A 14631-nucleotide genomic window follows, 5' to 3' on the forward strand; every position below is an offset into this window, starting at 1 on the left:
ATACTTACCTACAAACTCAACAGGGAAGACTCTGCATTTCTTGGCAATTGTTACATTATGATCAGGTGCTGATACTACAGCATTTGGTACGAGCTCTTTTGTATTATTGAACCACCACAAGCTTGTCTGGTTCAAAACCTAGAAAATAAAATTTAGAATTAGCCGAATAGATGTTAGATTTAATCATCAAACAGAACAGTGATATTGAAAAGAATCAAATACAAAACATACCAGGCCTAAACTTCTATATCGTCTAACACTCACTTATTTAAGGCAAGATCCAAACTTGCCGGAGGTAATAGAACTAAACAACAATAAAGGTATCTTTGGTGGAAATCAGAAGTACAAATTAATTTGGATCCACATCTGATGTAAATTTATGCTTTTTGGTATGCATCTATTATCTAGAAACATTTTTGATTGATCCATATTTCTCTCAGATATATTATATTTGTATTATTTAGCTAACTTCCCCATTCCATTGAACATTGCTTCATATGTGATGCAGAACATGTGCTCTCCCTCTGACCAATGTATTGGTTTATGATTCCAGAAAACAAAAAACAAAAAACTGAATAAAAAGGAAGTGACATGCAATTACAATGTAAGAACATCATCCCATTGCACAGGCAAGGACAGAGCTGTAGATCATCCCATTTTATGGTTAGGATGATCACTTGTAATTCACAGCACCAAACATTACACAAATAATAACTGCAAGGTAAAGGCCACAAGTAATGACACTGAAACTGCAGGCAATGTTAGAACTAGGATAGGAGAGGATGCATACACATCAACTCAAGAAATTGCACCCTAAAGCCACCTTCCAGATTGGAAAATACCTCATAAACCACCCCTTCCTCAGAATAGTTTTCCAGGTAGAATTATTCACGTAGACTCATCTTAAAAGTAATGGGCCTTACTAATATGTAACAAGATTCCATCATTGAAATATGAAACTATATTAAATAGCTTTCAATTAATGCACATAACTTTGATAGCAACTACAAGGAAATACAGCAACTATTTCCCCAACTCTCTACTATTTCTCTTCCCAATTTGTTGTGCGAATCACATATTTGTTGGCTTGGCATCACATTTACAGCCTTCAAAGGCATCATTTCTTTACATTTACAAAACAATCCATCCCTTTGAAACTTTTCGCTACACACATGAACTGTAGTTTGAAATAAAGCAGATGTTAGATCTCTGTATGGATCCTCAAGGGATATAACATTGAAAAAAATAAACAAAATGCTAGACATTTAAGGGTTTCTCAGTCAATAAGTCAAGAAAAGCATCAAAAGCTTTGTAAGTGTTCACAATTAGGATAGAATCACTCATGAACCCCCAACTTGCTATTTGAATTCAATCAAATTCATCTATTGTCAATCGGGAGTTTTTTCGCACAAATCCAATTTTGCCACACTTTGTACCCAAATCGGCCTATTTTTTTCTGATATGGCAACAGAAAATAGATTTATATTTTTGTTTCTAACTTGTTATAATGCATATAATTGTATAATTACAAATTTATCTTGAAATTAACTTTTAGTAAAATTTATGTTGAAATTAACTTTCATTAAAATTATTATCCGTTATATTGTATTAAATGATTATGAAAGTAATATTATTATTAATAATTAAACAAAACAGCATAAAAATTGTTAGACCTATGGAGTCAATTGACCACTATTAGCCCTACATACTCCCCTTTCTCAACAGCCAACTAATGCTTGGATCCTAAGTACATTCTGACTTTAAATATGACTCCTATAAAGTCTCTGATCAACATAGACAGTAATATGTATTTTCCAAATCCTATGACAGCTCTTAAAAAGATTGTAGACCTTGGACAACTCCTTTTCAACAATAGGCCAGTCATAGTTCCAAATCTGATTGCCCACAATCTCCCGCACAGTAAATTGATTCTCGGCGATTCTAATAGCAGATTAATACCTCCAAATGATTTTGTCAGTCACAAACCCTTGCAATCCAATCTGAATCTGTCTGGCAACTGAAAATAGAAATTAAAATAATACGCTCGCACAATTTTCAGATTTTATCTTGAAGCTCAAGAACAAATCTCAAGACCATATAATTCAATGGCATCAAGATTGATAGCATAGAGGGTTTGCATCCTCCAAGCTCCGAGAATAATCGCCACTATCTCTCCAATTTCATATGATGTCCAACCATAAACCAAGCTTGCTAAAAAAGAGCTCTTCAGTCTCTTTTATAACACTTTCTAAGAGCCTTTTCACTCATCTTTGCAATATGGGATAATCAAAATCACTTTTTTGGCATCTCCTATTTATTTGGGTTTTGGGTTTTTTGTCCCTACTTTCTTGGGGCTACTTTTTTAGCTCTTATTTTATCACGATTGTTTTTTCTTTAATATTTTCATGCTATATAACACGATCTTCCTTCACTTAAGTCCCCGCTACCTTCTATTTATGCTTCCCATGAATTATAAGATAAAGGGGGCCATTTAATTAAATATTTCCCACAAACTATAGACTATGCATTATCAGACGTCTTGCAAAATAGGTTCTTTCTAGGGATAGCAGGCGTTGGATGCATTATCAATGATTGTACAGGTCAGTGGATTGCTAAGACAAGTCGATTAGACCAACGTCTAATAACTTGGCAGAGCTCGAAGCACTAGAAGAAGGTTTGAAGCTCAGTCTTTTTTTAGGTTTGCCCAAAGTCTATATTGAAGGCGACTCCCAGATTGTATTAAATGCTATAAGGAATAAAGTTACCCCAAATTGGGTCCTGAATTTGAAGTTAGAAGAAGTTGTAAATCTATTGGATAAGTTTGAAGATATTAGGATCTACCACATCTTTTGAGAAGGGAATCAGAAGGCAGATTTCTTGGCTAATAGAGGAGCAGATGGTGATAATCTATTGGTTTTTAGAAAATAGCTCTAAATCTTCAACTTGCATTTTCGCCCTCATTTTCTGTCTGAAAATCCGAATGACATTGCGGAAGTTATTATGGTGTTCTGGAAGAAGTAAAGGGTTTCATGATTTTCTAGGGCAGAATTTTGTTGTGCTCTGTTTGTGGTTGATGACAGTCTCAATACCTCTGATTCTTCCGAAGACTGGGAGCTTTCTGTAAGAGTTCCTTGGTGTTAATATGTCGATAGTTTATATACCAAAAGTCTTTATTATTATGTTTTTCAGATAGTTTTCTGCTAAGTTTTGTAGGGTTTTGGTTTGGTTGTATAAAGCTTCGAAGGCCAGCATCAGATCTTGCTCTGGGTTTGAAAGCTAGCTACTCTTAAAACATTAGACAATTGTGAATATATGTCTTATCTGAATACATAATGATCGTAGTTTATTATCATAGCTTGATGCTTTGTAATTCTTTTGGTGGTTTCAAGTCCCCGTGGTATCAGGTTATCTTATCTGTTAAAGTTTGATATTTATAATTTATGCTGTAATCCTTTTAGAAACATAATGTAAATAATAGCATGGGATTCAGTTTGCTAGTTATAGATTTCTGAATTTTCTCAAAAGCATCGAGAATTGGGGCATTATGAGTCTATATACTCAGTATGGCTCCCAGTCTCAAAACCCTTTATTTGGAGGGATTTTCTGGTTTTGATTCCTGTAGCGTTTCATTTCTATATCCTGATGCAAGTGAATGGTTTTTGGTTGAGGATCTGGGTTTTGCGGGCTTGGTTGGCATTATTGGTATCTGAGCTAGCTCTGCTCTGCTTTTGGTATACTTCTGGTATTATCATGAGGTTTATGATAATTATGTTAAAACTCTGTTATGTGGCTCAGGAGAGGCAGCCTAGGCACAACTGGGGTTTTGAATTCCATAGGAATGGTACTGAGATCTCAGATTTCAGAATTAGCTCAGCATAACAAGATAGACTTTAGCTAAAATCATAATTTTAAAAGTTTAATGTTTCTGATATTAGTAATGATGACAGTATGGATTTAGATTATAAAGCAAAGGAATTATTCACTTAGATAAGCTACTAAGCTTCATTTTAGTATTGAAGAACAGAGCAATATTTCTAAAAGCAAAGGTAATAACTTAGTCTGTTTATGGTATTCTATGTATCGAATTAAGATTTTTTGTAGTATTATTACCGAACATTTTGTCCATCAAATCAGTTAGACAGAAATGAATGTATTTCTCAGGATAGGATTTAGAACCTTTGCCAGCACAATCTAAGAATGGCATTTAGGCCTGAGGTGTTGAGTTCAGAGGTGTCAATTGCTAATAGGTAGTAATGCATTCAGTTTAAACTCAAGTTCTGTTGATTCTTTTGAGATTATCTAAAGATGTTGTTTGTATCTTCTTGGTGGACTAAATTTAACTTATTTGGATTGGTAGAGGAAAGTAGGTTTTGTTTTGGAACTTGTATATTAGGGAAATTTGATCAGTATGTTGAACTAATATAGCTTAGCATAGCAATGAATAGTTAAAAAATCATCTTTTAAATAATAGGTTAAAGGTTTCGTTTGGTAAGCAATTATATGTTAATATTTTTGATGTTTTAAGGATTTTGTTAGCAAAGGTATAAAAATAATTATGCCTTTTTAAAGTAGTGTAGGAAATAGTACATATAACTAAAGGAAATTAATAGCTATTTTTCCAAGGTATCCATTACTGAAAAAGATGTATGCAGCTCGATAACTAACCAATCTGATTGATAAGTCAAGAAGGCAGGGTTGAGCGCTCAGCTTACTAATGGAAGGTGCTTAAAGAACAATGGTCGGAATGACTCATCTTAATTAGTCTCAGAGGCATTTCAGTATATCTGACGATTGTATTTATTCGTATTATTATCTTGGCTCTTGTAATCATTAAATATGAAGCAATCTGACTGGGGTATGCCCCTTTTATGATGTAATAATAAAGGACTTTGGTCCCGGGCTAGACTGGAGGTTTTCTTCTCCGTTATTTCCTACCAGTGCCCATATTGAACAGAGAAATGCTGATATAAATTTTTAATTTTTATTAATGAATATAATCAAGGCCTTGGCCATCAACCAATCAAAAAATAAAATTTATATCAATGATAAATAAATGATTCGTCCATATTGAGCAATTTACCATTGACATACCACTGCACTAGAAGTTCAAATATAGCCATAATGACTTCCTATTAATAGTAAGTGTGCTCAAATTGTCTAAAAACCCTTCAAAATGGTCTTCCACTGAAACTGGTTAGGCTATATTTCGTTAAGATCCCTTAGAAGTATTGTTTAGCATACAAGGACCATGGAGAAATAGGGTAATGACAACATCATACAATACGTGCTTGAAAAGGGGGGATTACACAGAAATGCAAAAGGAGTTTCTATTCAAAGGAAGAAAGCAAGTCCTCAAATGTTAGTGATGAAGCATCTTTAAGTTGAGAAATATTGTTCATGGCCATAAAAGTACAAAATGAAAATAAAAAATGTTAAAGATTATACTAATAAAGAAGGAGAAGGAGATCTTGAAGAGAAATTACCAAGTACTTTAAATAAAACCAACAAGCTTAGATAAGATAAGACAAGATAAGATAATAATATTAATGTCCACAAAAAACCAACAAGGTTTATGGGACTAAGCATACAAACAAAAGAGCCGGCCAAAGAAAAAGCACCAAACGATGACTGAGAAGAAACAAAAGCAAGAAACTAAACAAGAAAGAACACAAGGTAAGGACTAAGAGTCCTTCCTTGTCACAAAGAAATCAATAATAGAGGGGTAAACCTGTGAATGATCCATAGTCTTAGAATGCCGTGTGGAACCATTGTAGGACTGTCACTGCCTAGAGAGATTGGTGCAGTGTCTAACCGATCTGGAATTAGAAAGAATATCAGAACTTGAAGTTCTTGCCACAGGAAAAGATTGAGGAAGAACCCAAGAATCTCAAGTTCTTAATGAATATGATGTACTCTCTCTAAAATAAGATTTTATGAATAGATGACAAGATTAAATATAAATAGATAAATAATAAGAAACAAAATTACAATATATAAATAATAATAATTAAAATAAATAGATTGTTAACTATGCTCCACGGAGTTTCCGAGATGGGGACGATTTAGGGGATGAGGACGTGTTTCCGGTACAGTGACAGATCAAAGCCAAAATTTAGGGGATGGGACCTTAGGGGGTGGCAATTAAAAACATAGGGGATTTTTTATGTAGAGAGACAAAATTCAAGTATGCATATCATAACATTAATAAACCATTCACCATAGACATTTTAGAAGATCAATACATGGAAAATTATCAAATGACAAATACGAAGCACCTCCATTATAACATATCACATACATAGTAAAATCAAAATGCCTAAAGTCTCCACGTATTATGCGTGAAATCATAATGGAATAAAGAAAAGTCCAACTAAAATAGTAAGTAGGAAATAGAAAAACTAAATGCAATCTTTTCTCACTGCTACTACTGCTGTCGCTCTATGTTTTTTTTTCCCTCGTAGCAAGTACATCATATCTTAAAATGAGTAGAAGAGTTAGTGTTTTAGTGTTTTAATGGACAAATATGGTTTGAATATTTTTATTATGTCTTTAAGACAACTATAGACCCGCACTAAAAGCAAAATTAAGTGTTTTGCCTTTACCTGACTAACTGGAAAAAATAGGGGACGGCCAGCAATTTTGAGGACAGTTGGAGGGGATGGGGACAGCTATAAGATGGCAAAGTTGTTCCCAGTACTCCTACTCATCCCCAAGTTTCTTGCCCAAAACAATTTACCGTTTCAGGGACATTTCCAAATTTGGCAAAAAGGGGACAGCTTTAGGGATGTAAAAATCCGTCCCCGTGGAACATTGATTAATAATAATAAATATATTACTAATAAAATGATATATTATTATATAATAATATGACATGATTAATATAATAATATAAGATATAATTAAAACAATCAGTTAATATATAATTAAGACTATAATATACATTATTTTGCATCGATCAGATTGTGAATATCAATCTTAATCAATATCAATATATAATTTCTTAGACAATGGACTCGTTGATGTAAGTTTTATACCCTTACAACACGCACAATAGAACACTCATGGTTTCCAGATGAAAAAACGAATATTGAAACTTCCCTTAAATAAAAACACCACTTTGTGCTAAAGATTACAATGAAAGATCATAAAGGTGACTCCAAGGTTTCTTCTTAATGGTGGATACTCACTCATTGATAAAAATATGATATCTTAGTATTACAAGGGGAGTTCATTGGTTCACTAGTGTAATGTCCCCTTGTTTAACGGTTGGTTTTCCCACTTCTATATTCTGCACCTGAAAGGATGTTAGTACCTTCATGTAATCATGAATCAAAAGAAATAGTATTACTTATTAATTAAAGAATAACTTAAGTTCTAATCCTAACTATTTTCCTTCTTACAAATGGGCCATGATCCGGTGCTTAGTTCCTGTGGGAGGTTTCAGCTATTATAAGCTAACTCTCCACTAAGTATTATCATTTCACAATCTAGCCCCTCATTAAGACCTATGGATAATCGTTCCCGATTCATCCAACCTTCCTAGAAGCTCTTGCAATCTAGGCCTTATGTATAACCCTAGTGGTGTATCCATCCTTTCATATGCATATGACTATATATTTCTACTTATACTGACCTTCAAAGATAAATGATCTCTACCTCAGTTCTGATTCTTGTTTTAGATTGGATTTCTGATCTTTTAAAGTTAGTATGATCCTCGTCCTGTGTATCTCAGACTGGAACCTATTAATTTGAAATGAAGTATTCTGACCTCACAGCCGATTCTCTGATTCTTTTATAGTATAGTAACGGATGAATGTTTCTATCAATTGGATGTTGTGGAGGCAGGATGTATAAGCTTTCCCTTCTTAGCTCCACAAGCTTTGACCTCAGTCTTTGATGAAGTGCACCTGTGATGCTTAATCCCCTGCCCGAATCGTATCTTCCTACTGGAGCTTGATAAGAGTGAAGTTTTGCTGATTCTTTGCTGACTGGCGTGATTCACATCTGGTGATTAGTTCTGAACATTTCCTTCCGGTTATGCCTGTCGGAATTGGATAGAGGTTGTGACTTGGTATTTACAGCAGAAGGCATGTTTGCTTTTACTGAGGACTGTTTCTTCCTTTAATGCATGGTTGTGCTTAGTATGGTGTCGTGTATCTAATTATTTCCTTCCTGCTTGCACCGTTAGTGATGATGGAGGCTAAGTCATATGTGGAAACTACAGATGAGTTCTCTATCTGTCACGCCTGCTCCGATTGGATTGTTGCTTCCTCCGACTGTTTGGTGTATATGCTGGCACAATACCCTTCAATACTTCCTCCCTCATTCCTTTCTTCGTCTTTTTGTTTTCTGCCTTCCATTCCTCTCTCGATTGTTGGTTTATACGTGGCCGAGTGTCTATGGGGAAAGTCACGACTGTTGATTTCCCTTAATTATATTTTGGAGTCAAATAATCGTTCTTTTGGAATTATCGTATTTCGATTCTCCTTTGAAAATCTTGTTTGCCTTTTTAATCATTATTTAGGATTGCATCACAATAAACCTAGTCTTAAAATTATTAATTTTAATAATAACTATGTTGCCTTAAGAGATATTAATAATGATTATTTTATTGCAATAATTAATTTTAATAATAACTAAGTTGCCTTAAGAGACATTAATTAAAGTCAATAATAATTATTTTATTGAAATAATTAATTAATACAAAAAAAATTGATTCATTATATTAATGATAAAATATAGTTTATAGATACAAAGTTCTTGACTTCTGTGGTGAGGGGTTATCACAACTAAAAATTTGTCAACTTAACTTCGAATGATATGGCTTCACAATATGCAGTGATAATATTTTCGAACTTTCAACTTACAGAATGCAATGTGATGAACTTAAACTTAAAAAAGCTAAGCTACTTCTACTTCTACTTCTACTTAAGGATGCAAGAAAGAGCAAATATCCTTAGACTCTACTAGATGCAATCTTGTCATCAACTCCACTCACCTAGTGTAATCTTCTAACGTGTGTCAATAATGATTATTTTATTGGAATAATTAATTAATACAAAAAAATGGATTCATTAGATTAATGATAAAATATAGTTTCTCGATGCAAAGTTCTTGACTTATTTGGTGAGGGGTTATCACAGTCTCCCCCGCTTGATTTTGATTGTCCTCAAGCAATTTAATAGTCTCCTTCCTTTCCCATGTGGCATCTTCCTTTGGTAGATTTCTCCATTGGATTAAGTATTCTGTGATGGTTCTATTCCTTAATTTCCTTTTTTGGGTATCCAAGACGACTTCGGGGTCTAAGACCAACTGCCCTCATCATTTAAGGGGGGTAATTTTGTACATGGCTCTATTTGTTTTCCCAATACTTTTTTGAGTTGGGAGACATGAAAAACATTGTGGATCTTACTTTCTTTAGGGAGTTGTAATTCGTATGCCACTTCTACAATTTTCCTCAATATTTTGTATGGTCCATAAAACTAGGATTTTAGTTTTCCTGCTCCAATCCTTTTTATTGAAGTTTGCTTATACGGTTGTAGTCTTAGGAACACCAAGTCTACCTCATCAAAGGTTCTTTCAGTGCACCTCCAATCAGCATTGATCTTTTGCTGATTTTGGGCCTGCTGAATGTTCTCTTTAAGAGTTTTTAGAATGTCCGTACTCTGTTGAACAAACTCCTGTGCACTTGGTACTCGACTATCTTGCGGAAGTAAGTTTACAAATGTCGGTGCCTCATACCCGTACAAAGCTTTGAAAGGGTCATCCCAATGGACATGTGATGGGTCGTATTACAACAGAACTCACCTAAATGCAACTATTTTATCCAAGCTCTTTGCTGCCCAATTATGTAGTTCCTGAGATATCCTTCTACCCATTTGTTCACTATCTCGATTTGCCCATCTGTTTGCGGATGATAACTTGTGCTAGGGGTTAAACTTGTTCCTGCTAGCTTAAAAAGCTCCTGCCACAATTGATTGATGAATTTGTTGTCCCTATCGCTGATTATGTTTTGTGGGAGTCCATGGAGTCTGAATACTTCCTTGAAAAATAGTTCAGCTATCTGATGCGTTGTTGATTCTGTGGAAACTAGAAAGAAATAGGCATATTCGGTGAGTCTATCCACAATTACATAAATATTGTTCTTCCCTTGTACCTTGGGTAAACCTGTTATGAAATCCATGGAATCGAATACCTGTTTTTGATTGTTTTCTTATTTAGAGCTCTATAGTCAATGCACATTCTCATTGTTCTGTCTTTCTTTTTTACGAGCACTACCAAAGAGGCAAATAGGCTGCAACTTGGTTGGATGTGTCCCATTTCCAATAATTCTTTAATAGTCTTTTCAATCTCTTCTTTGTATTTATGGGGATGCCTATATGGGGTAGTTATAACAGGTTTAGCTCCTTCTTCTAATTCAATGGAATGCTCAAATCCTCTTTTTAGGGGTAAACCTGGAGGGATTTCTTCAAAAATCCTTTGATGCTTTTCTAGGATGGGATGTATATCAACATGTATTTTATGTGTAGTGTTAGGTGATTTATCAAGAACCAAACATTCAGCTATCCATTCTCCTTGATTATGTCTCAGGATACGTTCAATCCTATTGCAAGATACAATTCTGGAAGACCTGTCCAGTAATCCTTTTAATATTATATATTTTCCTTCATGTTTGAAGCATACTTCCAAATTAGGGTTATAGATGGTGAAGCAGCCTAGGGAGTCAATCCAAGGCATTCCAAGAATGATATCATTTTGCAATTTCACAACAAAGAAATCTGCTTTAATGGTGTGGTTATTTAGAGTAATCTCTAGTTGTGGAATGATTTCCATGCATTCATCAAGGGTTTCATTGCCCATTATCACCTTAAAACCTTTGAATTCTTGAGTTTTCAGCCTTCTTTTTGTTATGAGGTCTTTGCTAATGAAATTGTGGGATGCCCCAGAATCTATTAGGGCAATCACCCTTTGCCCCTTTAACGTTCCTTTGATGCGAAAAGGTCTCTTCCCACTTTCTTGGGTAACTACTACTAGTGTCCCATACTCTGTCTCATCCTTCTTTATTCTTTTATTCGGCTTTTCATTTGCACTTTCTTCCTGTATCGTATGGAGTTGCCCTCTCTTACATTGGTGGTCCCGTGCCCAAGGTTCTTTACATTTGAAACACAATCCTTTTTTTGATAATTCTTCTCTTTTCCAAATTGTTTCCTTTCCTTGAAATCGATGCCCTAGATTCCAGGGTTCTTTACAAAAATAGCATGTCTTTCCCTTATTTTCTTTCTTTTGTCCCTCATACTTGTTCTGATTTTTTGAAGTGTAAGCCTTGGATATTTCTTTTGATACGTTTGATTCTACCTTCTGAGCCTTTTGAATGGCTTCTTCTACTGTTTGAGGCTCCAAGGGGTTCACTATATTTTTAATAGAATCTTTTAGACCTTCAATGAAGAGGTAAGTAAGTCTTTGTTGGGATAAGTCAGGGACCATAACTGAAAATTTTTGAAACTCATTAGCAAATTCCTCGATTGTTCCATGCTGTCTTAAATGGGCCAATTCCTTAAAATACCATTCAAGTTCGATTTGATCAAATTGTTTAATAAGTTTCTAAGAGAATTCCTAGTATGAGGTTACATCTTGATGTCCTAGGGAAAGAAGTCCATTGTGCCACCATTCATGAGCTATCCCTTCTAAGTGAAGAATGGAAAATTGAAGGGCATCTTCTTCACTCATTGAGCTAAGGGTAACGTAGGAGTTTAGTTTTTTGGAGTAAGGCATGGGTTGTCATCTTCCTTGATCCATCAAAGTTGGGTAATACCACTTTGTTCACCTTGTGTTTTAGATCTTTATTAATATATTTCCTTGTTCTTCTTGGGGCTTCATGATTTTAACCCTCACAAAATTCTACAAATGTTATAAGTTCCCTAATTTCAAGTTCAAGGCTTGCATAGGCTCTGGTGTTATTTACTGTACTATTATTGGGTTGATCTATTCATTCTTCTTCTCCAGGTATTTCTTTCCTTGGCAAGAAGGGTGGTCTTGGGATTCGAGAAGATACTGTCCGGTTCATTTGAATTTATATTTCTTGCATGGAATGAGTTATTTTTGATGTTATTGATGGAATTTCCCATATTTTGTAGAGCATTTAGAAGGGCTTGACTGGACTTCTCCATTTGGTTTAGAATAGTTTGATTAGTTTGATTGGTTTGCTCCATATATGATCTAACTTCATTTCCTAGGTCGTTCATTGTGGTTTTTGTTCTCCTTTCATAAGTGTGCATAGGCCTTTACTCACAGGATCGCAAGAGCTTGCTCTGATACCATTGTAATGTCCCCTTGATTAATGGATGGTTTTCCTGCTTCTATATTCTACACCTGAAAGGATGTTAGTACCTTCGTGTAATCATGAATCAAAAGAAATAGTATTACTTATTAATTAAAGGATAACTTAAGTTCTAATCCTAACTATTTTCCTTCTTAAAGATGGGTTGTGATCCGGTGCTTAGTTCCTGTGGGAGGTTTCAGCTATTATAAGCTAAGTCTCCATTAAGTATCATCATTTCACAATCTGCCCTCTCATTGAGACCTATGGATAATCATTCCCGATTCATCCAACCTTCCTAGAAGCTCTTGCAATCTAGGCCTTATGGATAACCCTGATGGTGTATCCATCCTTTCATATGCATATGACTGTATATTTCACTATACTGACCTTCAGAGATAAATTATCTCTACCTCAGTTCTAATTCTTGTTTTAGATTGGATTTTTGATCTTCTAAAGTTAGTATGATCCTCGTCCTGTGTATCTCGGACTGGAACCTATTAATTTGAAATGAAGTATTCTGACCTCACAGCCGATTCTCTGATTCTTTTATAGTATAGTAACGAATGAATGTTTCTATCAATTGGATGTTGTGGAGGCAGGATGTACAAGCTTTCCCTTCTTAGCTCCACAAGCTTTGACCTCAGTGTTTGATGAAGTGCACCTGTGATCCTTAATCCCCTGCCCGAATCGTATCTTCCTACTGGAGCTTGATAAGAGTGAAGTTTTGCTGATTCTTTGCTGAACAGCGCGATTCACATCTAGTGATTATTTCTGAACATTTCCTTCCTGTTATGCCTATCGAAATTGGATAGAGGTGTGACTTGGTATTTACAGCAGAAGGCACATTTTCTTTTACTAAGGATTGTTTCTTCCTTTAATGCATGGTTGTGCTTCATATGGTGTCATATATCTAATTATTTCCTTCCTGCTTGCGCCCTCAGTGATGATGGAGGCTAAGTCATATGTGGAAACTACAAATGAGTTCTCTATCCGTCACGCCTACTTCGATTGGATTGTTGCTTCCTCTGTGTGTTTGGTGTATATGCTGGCACAATACCCTTCGATACTTCCTCACTCGTTCCTTTCTCCGTCTTTCTGTTTTCTGCCTTCCATTCCTCTCACGATTGCTGGTTTATATGTGGCCGAGTGTCTATGGGGAAAGTCTGACTGTTGATTTCCCTTAATTATATTTTGGAGTCAGATAATCGTTCTTTTGGAATTATCGTATTTCGATTCTCCTTGGAAAATCTTGTTTGCCTTTTTTATCATTATTTAGGATTGCATCACAATAAACCTAGTCTTAAAATTATTAATTTTAATAATAACTATGTTGCCTTAAGAGATATTAATAATGATTATTTTATTGGAATAATTAATTTTAATAATAACTAAGTTTCCTTAAGAGACATTAATTAAAGTCAATAATGATTATTTTATTGGAATAATTAATTAATACAAAAAAAATTGATTCATTATATTAAGGATAAAATATAGTTTATAGATACAAAGTTCTTGACTTATGTGGTGAGGGGTTATCACAACTAGAAATTTGTCAACTTAACTTCGAATGATATGGCTTCACAATGTGCAGTGATAATATTTTCGAACTTTCAACTTACAGAATGCAATGTGATGAACTTAAACTTAAAAAACTAAGCTACTTCTACTTCTACTTCTACTTAAGGATGCAAGAAAGAGCAAATATCCTTAGACTCTACTAGATACAATCTTGTCATCAACTCCACTCACCTAGTGTAATGTTCTAACGTGTGTTTAAATGATGTTCAAATCAAAACCATTTCATTAAATTCATCTATGTATAATAAGCTAAGAGCAAGGGTTGAAGTTAAGCCATAAGAAAGCCATTTAATCACACAAGGTAGGACTCACAATTAAAATAAGCAACTAGTGGTTTGGTCTATGATCAAGTCAAGCAAGGATGCATTCACAATTACTCTTATCCCACTAACTACTCAAAGAAAATTCTAACTAAATACTTGAAATCAAATCTATTTTAAGTGAGAAACGTACATGCAATACTCACAAAATATCACAATTATTCACCATGCAAAACACAACCAAGCATCCAGATTACAAGCTACATGATTGTACCCAAAGGAGCTTGCACTTATGCAAACCCAATCTGATGAACTATTTTTTTAATGAAAGAATTGGTTTGTGGTATTTGCAATGCAACATTGACTATATGTTATTACTGATAAAAGGGGGTGTTGTGTAAAATGTTGAGTATGTTTTGAAAGGTGTTTTAGAGTTCTGATTTTGAGTTGGTGCTCAAACTGAAGTTGGTGCTT

General features: G+C 34.7%; 1 protein-coding gene across 2 annotated transcripts in view; it reads right to left on the reverse strand.

Moving 5' to 3' along the window:
- Positions 1 to 14631, reverse strand: part of PUR7 (purin 7) — a 201257-nt gene that overhangs the window by 129816 nt on the left and 56810 nt on the right. For both annotated transcript variants that reach the window (XM_089804169.1, XM_089804168.1), the window contains exon 3: positions 9 to 138. In XM_089804169.1, the coding sequence (XP_089660295.1) occupies positions 9 to 138 (130 nt within the window). The remainder of the gene's footprint in view (positions 1 to 8; positions 139 to 14631) is intronic.

The sequence above is a fragment of the Cupressus sempervirens genome, chromosome 10 (genome assembly GCF_028749045.1).
Source record: "Cupressus sempervirens isolate cs-2001-9-10 chromosome 10, ASM2874904v1, whole genome shotgun sequence".
In the NCBI taxonomy this organism is placed as follows: Eukaryota; Viridiplantae; Streptophyta; class Pinopsida; order Cupressales; family Cupressaceae; genus Cupressus; species Cupressus sempervirens.